This window comes from Macaca thibetana, chromosome 2, assembly GCF_024542745.1.
Source record: "Macaca thibetana thibetana isolate TM-01 chromosome 2, ASM2454274v1, whole genome shotgun sequence".
Classification (NCBI taxonomy): Eukaryota; Metazoa; Chordata; class Mammalia; order Primates; family Cercopithecidae; genus Macaca; species Macaca thibetana.
Genome location: NC_065579.1, coordinates 162,686,592 through 162,710,113, shown reverse-complemented (window position 1 = coordinate 162,710,113; position 23,522 = coordinate 162,686,592). Strand labels below are relative to the sequence as shown.

General features: G+C 40.6%; 1 protein-coding gene across 2 annotated transcripts in view; it reads left to right on the top strand.

Annotated features, from left to right (window-relative positions):
• The window catches only part of PLCXD2 (phosphatidylinositol specific phospholipase C X domain containing 2), a 52,489-nt gene extending 29,363 nt beyond the window's left edge, over nt 1-23,126 (top strand). The window contains exons 2-4 of one of the 2 annotated variants that reach the window (XM_050778893.1): nt 3,887-4,347; nt 9,886-10,091; nt 16,878-23,126. In XM_050778893.1, the coding sequence (XP_050634850.1) occupies nt 3,887-4,347; nt 9,886-10,091; nt 16,878-17,037 (827 nt within the window). In that variant the 3' untranslated portion in view covers nt 17,038-23,126. Of the gene's footprint in view, nt 1-3,886; nt 4,348-9,849; nt 10,092-16,877 lie in introns of both variants that reach the window. The other variant, XM_050778892.1, reaches the window with a different exon arrangement.
• Nucleotides 23,127-23,522: the final 396 nt, after the last annotated feature.

Genomic DNA, 23,522 nt, shown 5'->3' with positions numbered 1-23,522 from the left:
TTCAAGAAAATTGAAATAATATAAAATGGTAGTGTTTTGTAAAATTTTGCATTATGTGTGAAATGCCTACACTAAAATTTAGAAAAATGGAAAATGGATGACAGTGAATGAGTATGAATACAGGAATTCTGATGGTAATATGGGGGGTAGTGGTTAAGAACAAGGTTAGTAGTGCCAAAGCAAAGGCATTTTCCTTCTAGATTTTACTTGCAAAGTGAAGCCACCTCTGTGGAGTCCCTCACCTCAGAGCCAGTCACAGCACTCACCAAATTAGCTTCTGCACGAGTTAGTGGACGATAGACATAAGAATGATTCACCCTGGATAGAACCAATAACTAAAATGAAAGATATTTGCTAAATAAGATGATTTTCATCTAGAAATAGTTACTGTTGAAATATTTTCTCACTATAATTAGGAATGTGCCTATGGTGGTCACTCATACTTCAGAAAAAGATAATCTCTGTCTAGGGAGGGGGATTCATGCTTTCTTTCTCACACACCCTGCCCTTTTATTTTTAGTTGACAGTAATAATTGCACATATTTATGGGATACAGAATGCTATTTCAATACATGTATACAATGTATAATGATCAAATTGGTGTAATTGGTATAACCATCACCTCAAACATTTATCATTTCTTTGTGTTGTGAACACTCAGAATCCTCTCTTCTAGCTCTTTGAAAGTATATAGTAAATTATAGTCAACCATATTCATCCTACAGTGCTGCAAAACACCAGACTTCATTCCTCCTATCTGGCAACATTTTTTTTTTTTTTTTTTTGAAAGAGAGTCTAGCCATCACCCAGGCTGGAGTGCAGTGGCGCCATCTCAGCTCACTGCAACCTCTGCCTCCTGGGTTCAAGTAATGCTCACGCCTCAGCCTCCCAAGTAGCTGGTACTACGGGCATGCACCACCACACCTGACTAATTTTTGTATTTTTTTAAGGTAGAGACAGGGTTTCATCATATTGGCCAGGCTAGTCTCGAACTCCTGACCTGAAGTGATCTGCCCACCTCGGCCTCCCAAAGTACTGGGATTACATCAGTGATCTGCCCACCTCGGCCTCCCAAAGTACTGGGATTACAGGCATGAGCCACCATGCCCGGTCCTAGCATAATTCTGTATCTGCTAACCAGCCTCTCTATCCTACCCTCTCGGCTACCCTTCCCAGTCTAATACCCACAGTTCTACTCTCTACTTCCATGAACTTCAAAAGCTTTTTGAGTCCCCACGTATGAGTGACAATATGTAATATTTATCTTTCTGTGCCTGACTTATTTTGCTAACATAATGTCCCCAGGCTTATTTGTGTTGCTGTGAATGGCAGGATATCATTCTTTTTTATGGATGAATAGTATTCCAGTGTATGTTTATGCCACATTTTTTATGCATTCATTTGTTGATGAATATTTAGGTTGATTTCATATCTTCACTATTGTGAATAGTGCTACAGTAAACATGGGGGTGCAGGTATCCCTTTGATATACAGCTTTTCTTTCCTTTGGTTACATACCTATTATTGGGGTTGCTGGATTGTATAGTAGTTCTACATTTAGTTTTTTCAGTAACGCCCATACTGTCTTCCATAATGACTGTACTACTTGACATTTCCACCAATAGTTACATACATCTCCACAGTTTCACCAGCATTTGTTATTTTTGTCTTTTTTTTTTTTTTTAATAAAATTGCCATTGTAACTGGGCAGGGATGATACCTCATTGTGGTTTTGATTTGCATTTCCTTGATGATTAGTGACACAGAGCGTTGCTTCCTATGTTTGCTTACTATTTATATGGTGGTTGTGGTGGTGGTGTTGTTGTTTTAGACAGGGTCTTACTCTGACCCAGGCTGGAGTGCAGTGGTACGATGTTCGTCGTTCACTTCAGCCTCAACCTCCTGGGCTCAAGCAATCCTCCCACCTCAGCTTCCTGAGTAGCAGGTGTGCACCACCACTCCTGGCTACTGTTTTTGTATTTTTTGTAGAGATAGGGTTTCACACATGTTGCCTAGGGTGGTCTCAAACTTCTGGACTCAAGTGATCCACCGGCCTCAGCCTCCTAAAGTGCTGGAATCACAGTCATGAGCTACCATGCCCAACTGTGTGTCTTCTTTTTGAGAAATGTCTATTTAATTCTTTTGTCCTCTTTTTAATTTGATTATTTCATTTTCTTGCTGTTGAGTTGTTTGAATTCCCTGGATATTCTGGATATTAGTTCTTTGTAAGATGAATAGTTTGTAAATATTTGCTCCCGTTCTACAGGTTGTCTTTTCACTCTTGATTGTTTCCTTTGATAGTGTAGACACTTTTTCAGTTTGATATAGTCCCATTTGTCTATTTTTGTTTTTGTTGCCTGTGTGTTTGAAGTCTTAGCTATGAAACCTTTGCCTAGACCAATGTCTTGAAGCATTTCTTCTATGTTTTATTATAGTAAAGTTAAACAATAAAAGAAGAAGAAAGGAACAAAGAATATACAAAGTAATTAGAAAATAATTAACAAAATGACAAGGAGTAAGTCCTCATCTATCAATAATAGCCTTAAATGTAAATGGTTTAAATTCCCCAATTAAAAGACATGGACTGGCTGAATGGATTTTAAAAGAAAAAAAAAAAGACATAACTATATACTGCCCACAAAAAACTCACTTGACCTGTAAAGGCACACTTTACAGTCTACTGAAAGTGAGGGATGGAAAAAAAATATTCCACACAAACGGAAACCAAAAGTGTGCAAATTAGCTATATTTATATTAGGCAAAATAGACTTTAAGGCAAAAAAAAAACACAAAAAGAGACAAAGAAGGTCATTACATAATGATAAAGGGATCAGTTCAGCAAGAGGATATAACAATTGTAAATATATATACACCTAACACCAGAGCACCTAGATATATGAAGCAAATATTATTAGAGCTAAATAGGTAGACCTAGTAGAATAATAGTTGCAGACTTCTTCAGCATTGGACAGATGGATTATCTAGAAAGAAAATCAACAAAGAAACGTCAGACTTAATCTGCACTATAGACCCAACAGGCATAACAGACATTTACAAAACATTTCATCCTATCCCTTTGTTAAGACAGAGGAACAGAATGTGCATTTGGACCATTTAATAGCAGTTTTGGCTCATTAAGGTACGAATTCAAAAAGAGGAACATATTAACTAAACTGTGTCGAGCCCATCAAAATGGTTAGCTGATCTGTCAATAAATCATTCCTACTGACTCCGACTTTTACAATAGTAAAATAATATATATAATTTTTTAAATGTTTTAAAAACATAAAAAGAAAGTAAGTTGGGTTTCTTGAAATTCTGCCTTTCCTAGAATTTAAATCACTTTCTCAGCATTATTGAGATAGACACAGTGTTTTCATATCCTCTGTTTCAATGATGGCATGAATAAAGTGGATATACCACAATGAAGCATTCTTCTATAAGAGACACTTAAGCATTATCTCCAGTTTGTCTCTATTATGAATATTCTTTGGCAGACATCTTTGTTTTCCTGAATGTTAGAGTTTATTTCCTCAGAATAGCTTTCCTGAAATGAAATTACTAGAGCAAATTGTATGACTATTTTAAAGCCCCTATTTTCAGCATATTTCTAAATAGCTTTGCAAAAGGTTATTTATTAATTTATCTTACGCCAGCAAAATATATGAAAACTATAGTATTACCCCAGTCTTAACAAGCTGCAGCATTACTTTTCTTCGTGTTTATTTTATTCCTAGCAAGCTTGGCAAATTTTGCTACTATTCATTTGCAGTTTTAGTGTGTGTATTTGGTTCTTAATTTTTTGTTTGTTTGTTTTCTCATCAATTGGCTTATTTTTCCCAGCTCCCATCTCATCTGCTTTCCTCACCTTTATTCCTTTGTACAGGCTCACATGATTCATTCAGCTACTGGGTGGATGAAAAGTCCCCAGTAGGGCCTGACCAAACCCAAGCTATCAAACGCCTCGCCAGGATCTCCTTGGTGAAGAAGCTAATGAAGAAGTGGTCTGTGACTCAGAACCTGACATTTCGGGAACAGCTGGAAGCTGGGATCCGCTACTTTGACCTGCGTGTGTCTTCCAAACCAGGGGATGCCGACCAGGAGATCTACTTCATCCATGGGCTTTTTGGCATCAAGGTCTGGGATGGGCTGATGGAAATTGACTCGTTTCTTACACAGCACCCCCAAGAGATTATCTTCCTGGATTTCAACCACTTCTATGCTATGGATGAGACCCATCACAAATGCCTGGTTCTCCGGATCCAGGAGGCCTTTGGAAACAAGCTATGCCCAGCCTGCAGTGTGGAAAGTTTGACGCTGCGAACTCTGTGGGAGAAGAACTGCCAGGTAGGAGGGAAGGAGAGATAAGCTTCCAAGGACAAGAACTTACCTCTTCCTGCTTTTCCCGAATTGCCATCTGTAAAATCACTCAATCCAGGGCTCTTAGGCTGGAGAGTGGATTGTTCGGAACATTAAACATACACAAACTAGTTCCTGGGCTCTAGGATAGGTTCAAGGGCTAGGGCTAACCCCTGCCAAATACCTAAGGCTTGTCCAGCAAACTGTTTGCCATCTAATTGACTTTTAGTGGCCTGGCCAGAACCAACCAAGGCAAAGTTGTAAAATTGGGCCAGTAGGTCATTCCCGTTCTCTGTTTCCTGAGGTCCATTTTTACCCTTCTAATTTCCCTCAGGGATAGTCTGTTCCATCTTGCCTTCAACTCAGTGTCAGATAATCCCGGCCAAGGTATTGACTGATTAGGAAAAGTATTAGCTGACTGAAACATAGTGATTCATCTCAGGAGTGTTAATATTATAAAAGTATTTGGGTCTTAGAGGGAGAGAGAGTTAAGGAAGGAAGAGCCTGTTGAAGGGGCTCCAGCCCAGGAGAGCATTCCATAGTCTGCTTAAGTTGAGAAGAGCCTCCCAGCCTAGGACCATGAGGGACATGCTCAGGAAGAGGAATGTGGGCCTCAGATGTATTCCATTCTGATCCCAAAGGATGACAGTAGGAGAAAAGAGCTTCAGGAAAATGTTTAATTTACACTATCTTAAAAAAAAAAAAAAAAGATGTATCTCTCATTCAAAGTTACTCACTTGCTCAGCAGATGCATTAACCAAAACATCTTTAAGAGGCAGATATTTTTTAACTCAAGGAGGAGCTTTTGATTAAAAATAGTTTAAAGGTTATTCACTTGAAAATATTTATTAAACACCAGGTATGTGCCAAGTAACCTCTAAGGACTAGGTATAAATTAGTAAATAAAACAGACAAAGATACCTTGCCCTAATGGAGCTATCATTCTGGTGGAGGGAGACAGATCATAGATAATAGAGATAGTAAACATACATATATGTGTGTGTATATGTCTGTGTGTCACGTATATACATATATGTATATTCTCAGACACACATATATACATATACGTATATTTATTCTCTCTCTCCATACATGTGTGTGTACACACACACACACACACACACACACGTTAAGTGTTAGAAAGTGATAAGAGCTATGGAAAACGAAAAGGTCAAGCATGGTAAGAGGGAACCAGGATTCTGTGGGTTGGAGGATTGGTTGAAATGTTTAAAAGGTTGATCAGGAGAACCTTCATTGAAAAAAATGACATTTGAAGGGGTTAATCACATGCATATCTGGGGGCAGAAGAAGCAGCCAGTGCAGAGGCCCAAAAGCAGGAGTGTCCCTGCCATCTTTGAGGAAAAGGAGCATGCGGTGTGGCTGGAGAGCAGGTGATGACAGAGCAGTGAGAGGAGGTCAAAGAGGTGACTGGTGGTCATGTGAGCCTAGAAGGCCCTGTGAAGACCCTTGCCTTCACTTACTCTAAGCGAGGAGAGTTCTGGCACAGGATGTTGTGGCCTGATTTAGGTCTTAATCAGATCTCTCAGGTTGCAGTGCTAGGAAGAGGCCAAGGCAAGGGGATCCGGCAGAAGTAAGGAACCCAGTGAGACTGTTAGTGGCAAGTGGTCAGATTTTGCATCTGTCAGAAGATAGAGGCGACGGGGTTTCCTAATGGACGCAATTTGAGGTATGAAAGAATGTGAGGATTCAAGGATGATTCCCAGGCTTGGCCTGAATAACTGGAACTACCAAGTTGTTTTTGCACACCCTGAGAAGTTCTAAATGTCTTTGACACCATAGAGGCTTCACGAGTTAACTCTTAGTATCTGCTAAAATCTATCTAAACCAGTTTCTCCACTAAGACTTTTGTAAGTGATATTTTGCTAAATATTTATCACATATCTATCCCATAAGAGTAAGTTTATATCTGTTCATGTCTAACTTGGAGAGACGTTTTTCCCAGTGGAATTTCTCTCTTACAATATGAGATAATAGTAACAACAACTAACGTTTATTGGACCTTTACAATGAGCTAGGTACATGGATTAACTCATTTGATCTTCTCAGTGACACCATGAGATGGGTACTTTGTTATTGTCTCCATTTTACAGATGAGGAAACTGAGGTATGGAGACACTAAGTAACTCGCCCAAGAAAAAAATGGGCAAATTTAAAAATCCTGGTTAGTGAGAACCAGGATCCAGTCACATTCTTTCTGGCTTTCCAGAGTTCCTACAGCTTCTCATGCTCCCTGAGGGGTATTTAGGCACATTGGTGTTTTTCAGAACTGGTGTTGTATATTAGGCTAATGAAATACATGGCTTTTATTAATGAGCTGCTATTATCAGAAGATCTCAGAGAATTAGCAGAATGGGAGAAAGGGATGGAGAGCTTTGGAATTTGGGGATTCTGTAAGGTTAAATGTGAGTACAGATACAATTTTATGCACGGCCAGGATTGAGAAGGGTTGACATATTGCATAGTAAACTGCTTACAAATCTGCAGGAGTAACGAGTATCTTCAGGAATAAAGAATAGTGCAGGCAGTGAATTTCTAACAGTAGAGTGATGATCTATCATAGTTTTTTAAGCAGTTTTTTAACCGTATTATCCAACTACAAATACTTCTAAAGTTATGAAGGAAAGACACTGTGATGATATCTCAGAAAAAAGGGAGAGCATCATCAGTTTAAATCTTAAGATCCCCCTGTACTCCTTTCTTTCCCTTGTTATTCCTGCCACATCTCTTCTTAAAAGCGAAACAGGCCGGGCGTGGTGGCTCATGCCTATAATCCCAACACTTTAGGAGGCCGAGGCGGATCATCTGAGGTCAGGAGTTCAAAAGCAGCCTGGCCAACATGGTGAAACCCCATCTCTACTAAAAATACAAAAATTAGCTGGGCATGGTGGCATGCGCCTGTAATCCCAGCTACTCAGGAAGCTGAGACAAGATAATGGCTTGAACCCAGGAGGCAGATGTTTCAGGGAGCTGAGATCATGCCATTGCACTCCAGCCTGGCCGACCAGAGTGAAACTCCGTCTCAAAAAAAAAAAAAAAAGCTAAACAAAGAGATTTAAACAAAGAGGCACCAGTCATCCCTGCTACTGCCAGGGCAGAGTTAAACTTTAAATATTCTTCATGTAATGAGCTGCCTCACATGTAACCCCCTGCATATTTTATTACTACAATTTAGTAGAAAGAAGTATGCTACCATTCAGTCAAATTTCATTTACTTAACATGCAATTACATCATCGGTATATATTTATTTGTACATTAGTGGCTATGGGTTTTGAGGGTACAATGAGTTGGAAGATTTAATCTACATCTTGGAAGTATTTAGGATCTTAATGAAATGGTAAGAGTACATAACACTAGAGAATACAAAACAACTGATAGACAATTGCACGATAAAAGCGCCTCAAATGTTCTGTACTATATGAAGAAGGGGATTTTGTAATAAATCAGTTGAAAAGTAGAACGTAGCATTAAGTCTGTATCCCAGAGGCTCCAAGTAAAAGAATGACCAAAATAAGAGGAGGTCCGTCAAGGAATCATTCTTGAAGGAAATGAGATTTTTAATCTGAGTCTCAAGAGAAAAACTGAACATGAACCACCGAGCTAGAGGGGAGAGTATTTCAGAGAAAAACACAGCAGGCAGAGTTGGGGGCGGGGGGCAGGTGTGAAACACAGGCCCTGAGTGAGAGTCACCTGTAGAGTGAGAGTTGGTTTGCAAGGCCAGCCTCCCCCGTAAACAGAAATTCTCCCTGTAACCTTTAGAGTCAGATTGCTCAAGAAGGCTCTTGGAGAAAGGCATAAAGACCCTTTTGGATAATTTGTGCTTTATGCACTTTTTCCAAGGCAGAGTAAAGAATGGCACAGTCCTCTCGTTCCCTGACATGCGGCCCAGGGGCAGGCAGCAGGCACAGGGCATGTCTAGCAGGTCCTGTCACAGGACCGCACCACCTCCCACCTCTCCCAGGGTCCACTGCACAGGACGGCTTTCCTCACAGCCCCCAGCCTTACCACCTGGCCAATTACACCGCTACAAGGAAATCCTCCCCTTCCCCCAGGCAATCTGCTTATCATGAGCCTGTGATTAACCTCATTAACACACTGCGTTTACCACAGACGTCATTAGCAGTCAGACATGACTCAAAACCATTAAAAACAACAAGAACAGCCATTACCCGGTTCAGTGCAACCAGCCTGGTGCACCCCAGCTCTGGGCCTCGGGGAGCAGTTACTCAGGCACCTTAGTCACGAGCTAAATGCACACCGGAAATGAGGCTGACATCCAGACCTCTTGTTCTCGGGTGCCTGGAGGATTACCCTCTGTGGCCAGCTATCTGGGGATGGCAGTCCAGGCCTCGTGAGCATGTGCAGGGCATTCCTCCAGGAAAAGATCACTAGTGCCTGGGACAGGGAAAAATATATTCCTTTAGAAACCTTCACAGCAGAGCTCTGAATTGGGACGATCAAAATAGCAGTTTCCTATCCCACAGCTGCCTCCCAGAAACTAATTAATGCTGTGGATGTAGCTTGCTAATTATTTTCAACATCACCACCATCCTGAGCGGTCTCTGTGGAGACCAGTTGCCTCTGCAAAGTCTCCCCTGACTCAAGTGGCACGCTCCCCACTCTCCTGGGAAGGGCAGTTCCAGGCAGAGCCAGCACACACGATCGAAAGTCTGTTTACCCACAAATTAGTTCAGTGTTTTCCTTTCAACTCCAAAAGCTGTCAATTTTGTAGTTACAGGAGACATAACTTCTAGACAGCACTTGCTGCTCGGTCTGAGAGTTCTCAGCCTGAGGTCCAAAGCTTCCCTGGGGGATATGAGGGTAGAATTTAAGAAGTCTTTAAATTTGGATGGGAAACAAAGTACGTATTCATTTTTACTAAGATTGAACTGAAAGTTAGTACACCCATTGATTATGAGGGCACGCGGTGACCCACAGCAATCTTCGCCCTGCCTAATATTTATCTCCCTAGATGCGTCCGTCTCACATTTCGGTTATCGCAGGTATCCGAGATACCACTTATGCTCATCACTAACTCAGTTACTGGACTTATTAGACTTATACAACAAAATATGTCTATTGAATGCATTTATCATGCAGCACATACATTAATTTATTACAAACTTACTTAATATATTGATTGCTATATTTCCATATCATAGATTTTCTTTGTAATCCTGTATATTTTATGCATTCATTTAAAATGTGATTCTGAGAAGGGGCCCATGATTTTAATATACTTCCAAAGGCATTTATGCTATAAAAAAGTTAAGAATTTTTGAGTCAGACATATGGCAAGTGCTCTGTAAATCTTTGCTGATTTCCTAAAAATATATATTAATATAAACAGTTCTTGACTTTCCACAGGATTATATTTTCTTGCCTTTTTCCTAGCAATCCATGTAAAATGAAGGAGTTAACATTCAGCATTTTTATGGATTGCTCTCCTTTTTGTGTTTTGAATATTTCAGGTTCTTATTTTCTACCACTGTCCCTTCTACAAGCAGTATCCCTTCCTGTGGCCAGGAAAGAAGATTCCAGCGCCCTGGGCAAACACCACAAGTGTGCGCAAACTAATCCTCTTCTTGGAGACCACTCTGAGTGAGCGGGCCCCACGGGGCTCCTTCCACGTCTCCCAAGCGATCCTCACCCCCAGAGTGAAGACCATCGCCCGGGGCTTGGTTGGGGGCCTCAAGAACACGCTGGTTCATAGGTAAGAATTTGCTTCCACCCTACAAGGAAAGCTTTTTAAAAAACATTTATCTTGATCCTATTCTGAGTAAATAGCAACAAAGTCATGTAGTCTGAGGATTTAGAAAAACAACAAAACAAGCAAAATCTTTATATTTGAGAAAACCATGCAGTTGAGGTGGATTGTATTAACAAAGGATCTCTAAACACTTTGTTCATAAGTACACATCATACCATAAATACTGTACTCTCTAAATTTTGCTATAAGGCAAAGCACAGTGAGCCAACACCACGTCTGTTCATTACTGGCACCTGGCCACATGTGGTCCTGCCTATGCCTAGCAGCTGGTCCAGGCACTCATTTAAGAAGCATTAAATGTAGACCGCTGTCCTAGGTGCTAAGGATTCAGAGCTGGCCCTTCAAGAATTTGTTCTCCTTTCCTTAGTGACCATAAGTCACTGAAGAAGCAGCTTAGGATGCCACCCACCATGCCCATGCTGTAGCTTCAAATACTTCCTCAGGGCAGAATGAAGCCTGGCTGTACAATTAGGTAGGAGAAGCTTCAGTAATTTTGTATCAGATGGTGTTCCTTATCCTGGACACCAATGAATGATACATGTGCTCCAGAAAAAGGATGGTTTATTTGTATGCATGTTTGTGTGTGTGTGTGCACATATATGTGAGTATGTGTATGTGTGTGTCTATGTACCTGTACATGTATATGTGTATATGTATAAATATAAAAGGAATATTATAAATACATTTGGATAACAGGGAATCCCTTGCAAAGCAAGCTGAGGAAGCTAATAGGTTTGGGTAGCAAAAGATATTTACAAGAATCAGTTTGGTCCCTGAGTTTCAGGTTGATGAACAGAGTTCAGATAATGGAAGATTCATCCAAAAACATGTTTCTATTTATTTGGTCCAGAGTTTAGGTAACATGAGTTCAGGTAACAGCAGTTCACCTAGCAGGAGTTTAGAGAGCAGGACTGGATTTTTCTTTCTTTGTGAGAGCTCCTGATTATGTCAACCATGGACAAAACCAGAAAGTCTTTTCTGTGTGGCTCTACTAAGTCTTGACTGAATTCGTTATGCTGAACTTGAAAAAGTGAATTTTATAAACCAGTACTTTATCTCTTTGAAAGATCCCGAATTAGAAGCTTTATTGTTTTAATAATATATGTTCGTGTATCCACACTGTTTTCCTCGTGCCTCTGGTATATTTGTAGATCAACATTATTTATATATTCAGTCAACAAACATTGAGTACCTAGGAAGAGCTAGGTACAAAGATTCAAGGTGAATAATATACTGTCTGCTGTCAAGAAACTCACAGTCTAGCAGCAGAAACTGGCATGAAAATTTCTATAAAGCAATGTGAAATACCACTGTAAAGAAGTCTGTGCAGACAGCAATACTAATAAGGGAGAGGGAGTATTTAAAAAACTAAAGATAAGTTATATCTGTACACCACATTCTGATTATCAAATGCCTTTTTGCAGTTGATTTCATTTGATTCTTAAGTCAGCCTCTAGGATGGCACATTGTCTACAGCATATTATCATCCCCTCTTTAGATGGGATTCAGGGAGCTTAAGTGACCCCAATCCATACAGCTAGTAAAAGTCAAGAATGCCTCTCAGACTCTGGCCTTCTGACCGTCAGACCACTGCCCTTTTCAGCGTTGGACACTGACTTGGATACCGCATATTTTCCTGCTTATTCTTTTCTGCTCCACAGGTCTGAAGTTGTCTGAATCTGGTAATATCTCACAGGTTACAACTGGTAACCCACAATGTCACAAAGCTTTTCATACCGGTACATTCCTAAAACTCTAATCTGGCTGCAAGTGACACATTGGCTCTTTCCTTTATGATGAGAGATAATGATGCTGGCATGCGCCCAAAGCCAGGGGATCCTACTACGCCAGAGCCCTTGCACTGCTGGTAGCAGCAAGCTGATGTCCCCAGGCTTGGAAAGATACTTTCTTTGGCATCTCGCCCCCTGCCGGCCATAAGAATATTACAAGTATGCATCATGCATTCCTAGCCCTGCATATCAACTGAAGGGGGAAAATACAGCTCTGGTTGAGTTTGTTCCAAAAGGCCGGTGCAGAGTGTGGCTGTCATTTCCTCTGGGCTGTTGAACAAACATAGGACCTTCCCCTGTGTACCAATACCCAGAGGGTCTGTCCTAACAACTGGTCACTGGCACTGGTGGTCAGCTGAAACCAAGAAGAAAAAGACAGGGTATGTTTTCTTACAAATGTAGAGGTGGTTTCTCAGCAGGGATGTAACCCCCTAACTCTTCGATAAACTTTGGAGCTAAGATCTTGTTCATTTTGGTTCAACACCATAGAAGGAAGCCAAAGAAATACAGCCATCTGACTTAATTTCCATGGTGGTTTCTTCCAGACTTATAGAAACCTGAAATTCAGGTTCATGGCACTCCCACTGAAATCAAATGAAAATGCTTTGCCTCAGCCTGAGGACAGAGCATCCATGAACTCCAGAAGGGAACATGGACTGAAATCAGAAGGCCTGAGAGTGCAGCCTGACATGCTCCCTGTTCCAGGGTGCGTTGTTTTGTGCCCCGTCCCATCCCCGCCATCCCCAAGTTCACATATTGAAGTCCCAACTCCCGGTTACCTCAGAATGTGGCTACCTTTGCAGATGCGGTCTTTAAAGAGGTAATTAAGTCAAAGCGAGGATGTTAGGGTGAGCCCTAATCCATTCTAGCTGGTATCCTTAAAAGAAAAGGAAATTTAGACACACAAAGAGACACCACAGATGTGTGTTCACAGAGGAAAGGCCATGTGAGAATGCAATTAAGAAGGCGGCCGTCTGCAAGCCAAGGACAGAGGCATCAGGAGAAACAAAATCTGACGACACTTTGATCTTGGATGTCCAACTTCTAAAACAAGAGAAAATACATTTCTGTCGTTTAAGCCAACCAGTATGTGTTATTTTGCTATGGTAGCCCTAGCAAACCAATGCAGTCCCTGAGCAACAGGGTGGCCTTGGACAAGTTTTCTGAGGTCTCTGAGCTGTGGTTTTCTCACCAGTTAAACAGGATTAATAATACCTCATCAGATTGTAGCCTTAACATGAAAATGCCAGCCACAGTGGCTGGCACAAAACAGACGTGCTATCCCTATTTGTAAAGATACCCAGGAACACCATGGACCACCCTGGTTCCCAGCTGGGCCCCAAGGTCAAAGGGAAGTTTTTAACCTCCTGCTCTGCCATCCATGGGAACTGTTGCCTCACAGGCCTTTCAGCACTGTCCGGTTCAACCTTTTGCACAGATCCCTTGTCCTGATAAATACCAAGAGTTGAGAAAATAAAGTAGCTCCTCTTCACAGTGGGTTCTGCATTTCCCCTTCTTTGTACTTAATCCTGATTATTTGATCCTTGCCTTGGAGAAGGTTGACACATGCTACCCGAAGCTGACACAGAGCTCTTTGTCACCGGAAACCACAGGTACATACCTTTCACCACATTTCTCTGCTCAGGCTCCAGGGATCCTCCAGTGTGAGGAGGCTCTGGCTGCAGTGGCTGGAGTTGCCCCAAGCCTTCAAGGCTCATCTCCTGGTGAGGACCAGCAGAGGGCGCCTGCACCTCATACTTCAACACTGACTCAGGTTTTTAAAATGAAGTCTTGAATCTATCAGGCCTGATCAGTACTACTGTGTCATTGGTGTGGGTCATTGGTCTATCTTTAAGGAAGTCTGTATTTGCAGCTTCTCATTTCCAAACCACAACATGTTGTCACCTAAGCAGTAGGATGTGACCTCTTTAAGGTGTAGTTTCTTACCCCCAGCCACCAAATATTTCTACCTCACTCTTCCAGTTATGATTCCTTCCCCCCCCCTTTTTTTTTTTACCACACTTACCATATCACAGGAACTCTTCTAAACACTTTACATGTATTATTTTGTTTAATTCCCCAAAAATCTGTATGAAGCATTATTATCTCCATTTTAGAGGGAGAGGCAGAGGGACCACCAACTTCAGTAAGCTAAAGTCATACTGAGATGATTAAGTCTTCAGGAGTCCCCGTTCAAAATGGAAGTACCCCTGGGAGGGTGGTCTATTAAGTAATAATCAGCTATTAATATAAAAATATAGGCCAGGCGCAGTGGCTTCCACCTGTAATCCCAGCACTTTGGGAGGCCAAAGCGGGCGGATCACGAGGTCAGGAGATCGAGACCATCCTGGCTAACACGGTGTACCCTAACTCTACTAAAAATATAAAAAATTAGCTGGGCGTGGTGGCGGGCACCTGTGGTCCCAGCTACTTGGGAGGCTGAGGCAGGAGAATGGCGGGAACCCGGGAGGCAGAGCTTGCAGTGAGCCGAGATGCCACCACCCTCCAGCCTGGGCGACTGAGCGAGACTCTGTCTCAAAAAAAAAAAAAAAAACATAGTTAGATAGATGGATTTATGATATGTGTTTTAGCCCGTGGCTGATTGTAGAGTCCACTGAGAGAGGGAGGAGACCCAGGACTGATTATAGTTGTTACGGTAGGAGAAAAAGAAAGTGGAGAAGGACAAAATGCTACCAAGGTCTGAACAGGGCTGTCTGGAAAACTGGGGAGTCAAGATATGTGCTGATGAAAGAAGGGCAGGCAGCGTCAAGGGAGAGAAGGAAGAGAGGATGACAGTCAAAGAGAGGGGTACCCAAAGAAGAGAAAGTGGCCAATTAAGATAATTAACTTTACTTATTCTCATTTTTGACCTAGACCAGATCTTCCTAAAAAATCTCTAATTCCTTAACCAAAACTTGAGCCCTAGTTTTTTTCTGTCTTCCTTAAAGCATTCTCAGCCTACTAAGTATGTATTGAGCTGTTTTTACTATGATGTAAACTGTGAGTACACTTTATTGCTTTCTTCTCTACGCTGCCTGTGGTAGTTTACACTTTCTACTAATGCAGAAATGATCACACTGAATTGTCATTATTCATTTATGTCACTAAACAATTGGCTGTTACCTAGGAAGCCTTTGATTCATAAAATGAGACTGAAAGACCATCAGTGAGACAACTGATTAAATATTGGTCTATTAAGAAGCCATACTTAGTGATTGAATAACTGTATATCCATATGAAAAAAGTAAGCTTTGACCTCCTACTTTATACCATATACAAAAATCAATTTGAGATGGTTCTTAGAGCTAAACCTAAGCTAAAAACCATAAAGCTTTTAGAAGAAAACATAGATATGTTTGTAAATTGAGAGTGAACTTAAGTGGTTCTTAGATCACAGAAGCCATAAAAGAAAAAAATGGACAAACTAGAATCCATAAAATTAAGGAATTTGGCTCATCAAAATATGTCACTGAGAAAACTGACAGACAAGCTATAGACTAGGAGAAAATATTCACAAAATACATCTGACAAAAGACCAGTATCTAGGCTATATAAATAACTTCTACAACTCAACAATTTTTTAAAAGAAAATGAAAAAATGAGTAAGAGAATTGAACAGATAACAGTTTTACTCATAATATCCAAAAAACTGGCAATAGCCCAAGTGTCCGTCCAGCCAGTGTAGGAAAATGGATAAACTAACTGCAGTATATACATACAATGGAATTCTCTACGTTGATTTTAAAAGACAGCGAACCACTGATACATGCAGCAACATGGATGAATTTCAGAACAATTATGCCAAGTGAAAACTCACGTGAAATAATATATTTTTCATGGCTTATATGAAGTTTTAAAACAGGCGAATCTAATCTACAGTGGAAAAAAAATCAGTGTAATTGTTGCCTCAGGGAGGATGGGGCAGGTGTTGATGAGGAAGGCGCTTGCAGGAACTTTCTGGAGTACCAGTTATGTTCTATACCTTGATATGAGTTTGAATTATGTGTATGTATTTGTCAAAACTTGGCAAGTGTACCATTAAGATCTGTGAATTTTATTGAGTGTAAACTTTATGTTAAAAGAAGAACAAATTAAAAACAGATATTGAACTCCAGTTAATCATATGCATGCTGAAGTACTTAGGAAATGTGTATAGATGCTTGCAGTTGGAACATGTCAAAAATACAAGATGGACTGATGGAAGGATAATGACAGATTGATGGATAGATACGTAGTAAGCAAGTATAGTTAATGGTGGGATCTAGGTGGTGGATATATTTGCTGCAAAATTCTTCCAGCGTTGCCATATGTCTGAATATTTTCATGATGAAAAAAATTAAAGAACCCATTAAAACTAAGGCTCTTGGTCTTAGTTTTTCTTTTTCTTTTCTTTTTCTGGTTTTTTGTTTTGTTTTGTTTTGTTTTGTTTTGTTTTGTTTTTTTGAGACAGAGTCTCACTCTGTCACCCAACTGGAGTGCAGATCTTGGCTAACCGCAGCCTCGACCTCCCAGGCTCGGGTGACTCCCCCTCCTCAGAAACAAGATTTCACCACGTTTCCCAGGCTGATCTCAAACTCCTGGATTCAAGTGATCCACCTGCCTCAGCCTCCCAAAGTGCCAGGATTACAGGTGTGAGCCACCGCACTTGGCCTGATCTTAGTTTTTCAAGTTCCTGTTGACGTTGTATTTCTTTGATGCTTGAAGCAAATAATCTCCTCTTCCAGCAGGGAAACCCTGGAAAGTGTAATTTTGTAATGGAATAGAGAGCACTTCATCCCTGAAGGAGATATAAAGCTTAAATGGAAATACCTCTGAAAGCTTGTGCTCTTATTAACATACTTTTGTTATATTAAGAGAAATGTTTTATGTCCCTGTCTGGAGAAGTCCTTCTAAGCTGTACTGTATCCACTCTCTTCCTCCAACACTTTCCTCTGTATAGGAATCTTCCTGCCATCCTGGACTGGGTGAAAACTCAGAAACCTGGAGCCATGGGTGTCAACATCATCACGTCTGACTTCGTGGACCTGGTGGACTTTGCTGCGACTGTCATCAAGTTGAATGACCTCCTACAGGAGGACACAGCTCTAGCTAAATGCTGATTTAATTTTTAATTTAACCTTAATGTTGAATTTGTTGATCCAGGGTAGAGTTCTGAAGGATGTTCTGTTCGGATGGCCCCTGGGCAGTGATGGTGAAGTAAGAGGAAGAAGGCTTCTTTTTCTCCCTTCCTCACAGGGCCATTTAGATAAAATTACAGGGCTATTAATTGCATTTTTCCCAGATGAGACTTTTTTAAAAACTTAAGTCCAAGGGAAGAAAGCATGCTTCATGTGACCAAGGTCAGGACCTCCCCAGTGGCTTATGGTGGTGAATGGAATTTGGAAATAGGATCTCTAGGACCCATTGGGGTATTGAGTGTCCCCCTAATTGGCCCTGCTCCCTATTGTCTTCTGGGGTGCTGTGTTTGAGCCAGTGAGAAAGTGGAACCAGAAACACATTCCTGATGAAAAAGACTGACTCATTGCAGGTGTGGACCACTATCGGGGTGGAGCTAACATCAGCCTGGGGCTCTGAGGGGGAAAAGAGCCAAGCACCAGTTCTCTCTAGGATTGTTGGATGTCACCACTTCTCTGAGAGTAGGACTCATTTATCACTAAGATGTTTCAAACACAAGCTGTTCTTGCATAGCGTATGCTGGTAACTGGTCACCTTCATTCTTCAGATAAACAGTGCATACTACCCTTAGTATCAGAAATATGCTTCCCAGTTTTAAAACTTGGATTCCTTTCTATTTCTTTTGGCCCCTTCTTAAAAGTGAAAAGAACAATGGTGGAAGATCTTTTCAGCATGGGGCCCAACAAGAGATAGACATACATGTTTGTTGCATGCCTGATATCTTTTATTTAATTCTACAGCTTTTCCAGAATGGCTGCCAGGTAGAGCACCTGCATCATTTTGGCAAAGTCCTCTTTGCAGTGGGGTCTTCAAGCCTGATGTTGGAATTGCATTTTATTATTGTCTGCCTAGGACTCAGGTCTGCGCTGTGGGACACAACGCGAAGCGGAGGGCACCTTATCTGTGGCACCATGGAAGCAGGTGCAGGATGCATGGGAAAGTGCAATGGCATTAAAGGAGGAAGCTCCAAGTGGGTTTGGAGCCATTCTGTAACTCCTTGAAAACAAGACTACCTCGGGGATATTTGGGATGACTCGTGTGTCACCAAGTGATGATAAATACCTAGTGCTGGAACATTTCCAGTCCTTCTCTTGATGGTTCTACTTTCTGCAGGTTGTTTTGAGCCTACCAATCACTACTGCATGAGGGCTTTGAAACTCAAGAGGGGGTATTTTTTTTTAATTGATAAGAGGTGCTTATCTATAAAGGGGCCCTCTTGTGTTTTGATTGACTTATTTATTTATTTATTTATTTATTAATACATTAAATATCTGCCGTGCTTCTTACATCAAGAGCACTCACACAGGAGCTTACTGCACTTTTCTTATCCAGGATAGATGCTGCTATGGTCTTTCTCTCCTGAACAGGACCATGCATCTCAGGGCTGTGAGTGACCCCTGACTCTGTTGTTCATGTCCTGGCTCCCCCAGTCCTCTTGGGGACAGTATACATGTGTGGATGTGGCCTAGATCTGAGAAGTCACTACCAAGCCATGCCCATGAATGAAGATAAAATGGGTCGTGAAGAACTATTCGTTCATAAGTAGACCCTCCAGAAGAGTGGTGAAAAGAAAGGACCTAGAAAGAAAACTAGGCATGGAAGTGTGTGCACTTTTCTGCTCCTCAGCACCATCTGAGAATCCCTAAGGAAGTGGCAGCTTCTGGATTCTTAAGAAGGAAATATAAACATGGAGTCCCGAATGGATGTATGCATTTATAAAGATTGTCAGACTCTTCTTCTAGCAGTTTCCTGTTTCTGTCTTTTGATGCCCATAGATGGATTTTGCATGTTGCTTGCAGAGAGGGGTGTCCTAGGTGAGCTACTAAAAGCACATGCACACCCCCGACTCTTGGTCTTCCACCCTATACTTTCTGTAAAATAATTTAAGCCCTCGCTTTTAGCTTGCACACCTTGAGGAGGTCATAATAGAAATGCCTCTGGGAAAATCTGGTTGAACTTTCCTTTTTTTGCATTTGAACCCCTCCTCAAAGGATTTTCTGAAATAATGTCAAATTCTGTAGGGCCTTCTGTGCATAAGAGTAAGAAAGTGTGTTCCCTTGCTTTCTAAACTTTCCTTCAATTCTGATGCTAAACCCTCATGACAAGCTCTGAAATCCCTGGTCTACCCTCAGGGTTTTTATTTTTTTTGTTGTTTCATTTTGCTTTTGTTTTTAATTTTTGGTCAATTGCTAGGGGCTAGATCATTTCCCCACTTTTTACCCTTTGTTACTTGGCAAAGAGATAAGGAGGCAAGAGGAGAATTACTGTTCTCTGTTTTATTTGAGCCTCGGCTTTGTCCAGGTGTTTGGTGCTATGAGGTCAGGTGTGTTGACAAGTATCTACACAGGATGCCAGTAACATCCAAGGGCTGCTGACTGTTCCTTGAAATGTTTACATGATTTTGTCCTTTAGTTCTTAAATATATGGTTGCACTTCACTTCGGTTTTAACATTTAAGTGCACCTCAGTGTTTGCATGATAAATGTCATCAAGCACGACACAAAAGCCCAGAAAACTGTACCAAGGTTGCATGCACGGAGTCCTGCTTTGCATGGTGCATGCAGGTGCTTGCTCCTTCATGCTTCTTGGAGCTGCCAGCCTTGCTTGCAATTTGAAAAATCTGCACAAGAGTTCTGGGAGATAGGAGGATTATTTACAGTTTTCCCTTGATAAACACCTTGCATCGGCAGAATCTCTGACTCGAGAAGAAGTTGCTCAACATATTGTAAAGGATGTGTGCCTTCTGCTCCTTGACCATAAGACCAGATAGGAGAACTCAGGCATGTGGGACAGAGGGAAAATAGATTTTAGGTTCATAACTCATTCTGCAACTGCAAACAATAAAATAGTGACCCAACCACATCACTTATTCTCACAAGTTCTAGAGACCTTTCAGATCAAAACAAGTCTCTCATACTTGCTCAGAACTAACTTGAAGATCAGCTAAGAAGCTACTTGATTGAGCCAAAAAGGACTTTAGTTTCACAGAATTTGAGGTCATATTTATTCTGAAATGTAACTAAGCTATTCATGAGCTCCCTGGACCATTTCCCACACAGCCACATTTCCATGACTTTGTGGCAAAGGGGACTATCAAAGGTTTTAGTTCGGTTAGAGTAGTGTTTACAGGCTTGAACTTTGAACCTTTTAGAGATACCACCATGATTTCATGGATACAGAAGGATTGGAGAGAGAGGTCGAGATGGACTTAATGGAAGGGAATAAGTTATTGAAGATTAAATTTTAAATTAGTGGCAGACCTCCAAGAGGGTCATGCCAAAAAAAAGTTTTTATATTTGCTGTATTAAACTCAATAGTAATTACGTTTAGTCATTTTCCTTAGCAGTGAATCTAAACCCTGAATTACTGAGAGCAGTTAAGCCACAGTCCCAGGATTTTATTATAAACTCAAAGAAAAGCACAAAATCTGAGCCCAGGTAATGATCCATCTTAGGAATCCTAGTTCTTTTTACATGATCTCATATTCATCCAAAGAAATTATGTCTCTTCTCAATAAGACAATGTAGTAGAGTATTCTGGAATTAAATGCAGTTTTATGGTGTGTCAGGATTTTCTATCTCTGGTTTTCAGAAAGTGCTTCCCAATGAGACATTCTACCTCCCAGCTAGGAGGCTTAGCACAAAGCTAAAGGTGGAGCAACAGAAGAAATTCAGATGGAAATGAAACTACTTCCTGGGAAGTAAAAGAGCTACAGGAAACCAGTCCATCCTGCAGATTTAGTTCATACCACAGTTGAAGTTTGTGTGATGTTTCTTGTTAGCTAATTTCAAGTTTTACTGTTAGATTCTAAGAAACAGAGTGGGCTAATGATTGGAGCACAGCCATGAGACCCCGCTCTGTTAGCTGAGCATGTGATCCTGTGCTAAATCTTTCTTGGTTCCTTCATCTTTCAAGATGCTGTCTGCTACTTTAGTGCTGACTGACTTGCAAATCTTGGTTGACTAGCTCCCCAAAACATAAGGTCCCTAATGATTGGGGGCTGTGCAGATGTGCTATTCTTGCTTCTGTAGCTTGGGTGGAGAAGCTGCTTGGGCTTATTTCCCAACAGGGTGACGTAGGATGATAGAACTTACCTAGGAATGGCACCTTTGATGATCCATATAATGAAATGCGTAGAGCTTAACGAAATCTGCCCACATGTATGTGGGCTCTGGAGAGGTGGGCTTTCCCAATACATGCTAAGTAGACTTGTTATGCCAAGAGGAAATGAATAGAAATGATAACATCAAATATCCTAACTGACAGGAAGTTTGTTTTGCATAGCATAGAACATGGTTGCCTTCTAAGTTCCACTAATGTTCCAGGATATCTTGGCCCTCTGCCTCAGGCTGCTGCCTGGTATTTGACACCATAGCTTTGTCACTTAAAACCATTGCCTTGGGACACACAGAGTGAACTGTTTGAGTGATAAGTCATTTAGCTAGAAACTTTACCCTTAATTTCAAATGATACCAAACAGCTCATTACTACCTACCCCAAGGGATACTCTCCATAGCGTCTGTATTCCCCAGTTTCCTTTTAGAAACAGGGACACCGATAGCACTAGAACCCTGAACAGGCCCTAACCCAGAAGAATACACTACAAAATGCAATTGATTTTCTCAAAATATCACAGTCTTAAACACTATACAAATAATTCAAGAAAACTCTCTCTACCCTACAGTGAATATAGTGTTCTATTATGTTCTCCAACAAAACTTTTTTAGGACTTTTCAAACTCATATCTAAGCCAAATAGTTTAGATAAATATTTACCCTTATATTTGGGGGGAATTCAGACTCACACTTTGCCAAGGCAAGCCCATCAATAGTCTAGAGGCATATTTTGTGTCATTCCTTCCCGTCTCCTTCATAGAATACTACTTTTTCCTTTTGTATCCGGGCCATTCTCCATCATTGCTGATTATTGCTAACCACAGGATGCTGGCAAAGCTTACAGTGGTAGGCACATGTGTTCGGTGATGTCCAATACACTCTTATCACAGTGGTTATTGCTTCTTACTCTTTTCAAATGCATTATTCTACCCCTCAACCTACATCCAATCATTAGAACTATACCTGATTAGAGCCCAGAACTTGGGACCAATACTTAATTCAAATAGCAGGGGCTTAATCACAAACATTAAGCCCAACAAGAAGCACAGCACTTTGAAAAGTCAAATAGGCCTTTGGTAGCTCTGTACATTTGCAATTTTACATTTGTTATTAGTTTATAGCACTAATAACAGTTCAGTCGTGAATCTATAGTCTCAATATGGTAAGTCTTAGAACATATTCTAGAAATAGTGGTACCTTGCTGCTATTATAGTTAGTAATTTATACCCCAATATAATAATAAGTGTTAAATACAGATTGTGTATGCATTCATTGTGTGTATATGCCAACTGTACTACTTAACCTCACTGATCAGCAATTAGAAAAATACAGAAATTGTCATAGTGAAAATAAGTCTTGGTCAATTCAGATGATACGTGACCCTGATAAATGCTCTAATAGATATGATATTTTGTCCTGTATTGTTTGTTTTACAGTATAGTGCATGTTGTTTGCGAAGTAAAATGATAATAATAATAAAGTATACCAATTTTAAGGTTATAATTAAAATTTTGCGTATATGCTTCTTGATATTCTGAAATGTATTCTGTGGCTTAGTTATCTTATTCATATACATTTCACTTGGCTTTTTACCCCTAGGAAATGATTGTTCAAGTATATATTTTGTCTTCTTTCTTGTAATTTTGATTAAACTACTTACTTCAACTTACAACATTGTAAAGCCAGAATACCTCATTTTAACAGTGAAAAAAACATGATGACCTGATGTGTTCTCTTGTATTTGATTTGAACTACCTAAATAGGCTTAACCCTAATAATAAATATACAGTTTTGACAGGCACTTTTCCTTTGGTTGGATGATATTTTGTTATTGGTCCACTTCTAATTTTGTTTTAAAGAGTTATAAACTCGGTGTCAATAAAACATCTTGTTATATAATATTGGACAAAAACCCTCTCGAGCATGTCTGACACATATTTGGGATTAAGTAAACGTGCTTGCAGTCCCCAAGATTGAGCAGTGCGTGAAATGTGTACACAACCTTGACCCCATGCTTTTCCAAGCTTCATCCTTAGCAATTCAGTTATTTCCATTAAGCTTAGACCAGCTCTTATTGACATCCATATGCACATCCACACTGTACGCATGACCACCATCTCTACCCACATTAATTTGAGTGATTGCTAAAATGCCCAGAAATAAAACAATGCAGAGATAATATATTTGTGTATACAAAGAGTAAATAAGGGTGGACCTGCAGCTTCTGCTGCAATAAAGATGTCAATATCTTCCTCGTTTCTAATTATTTTTAATAGAATATCCAAGACCACTTAA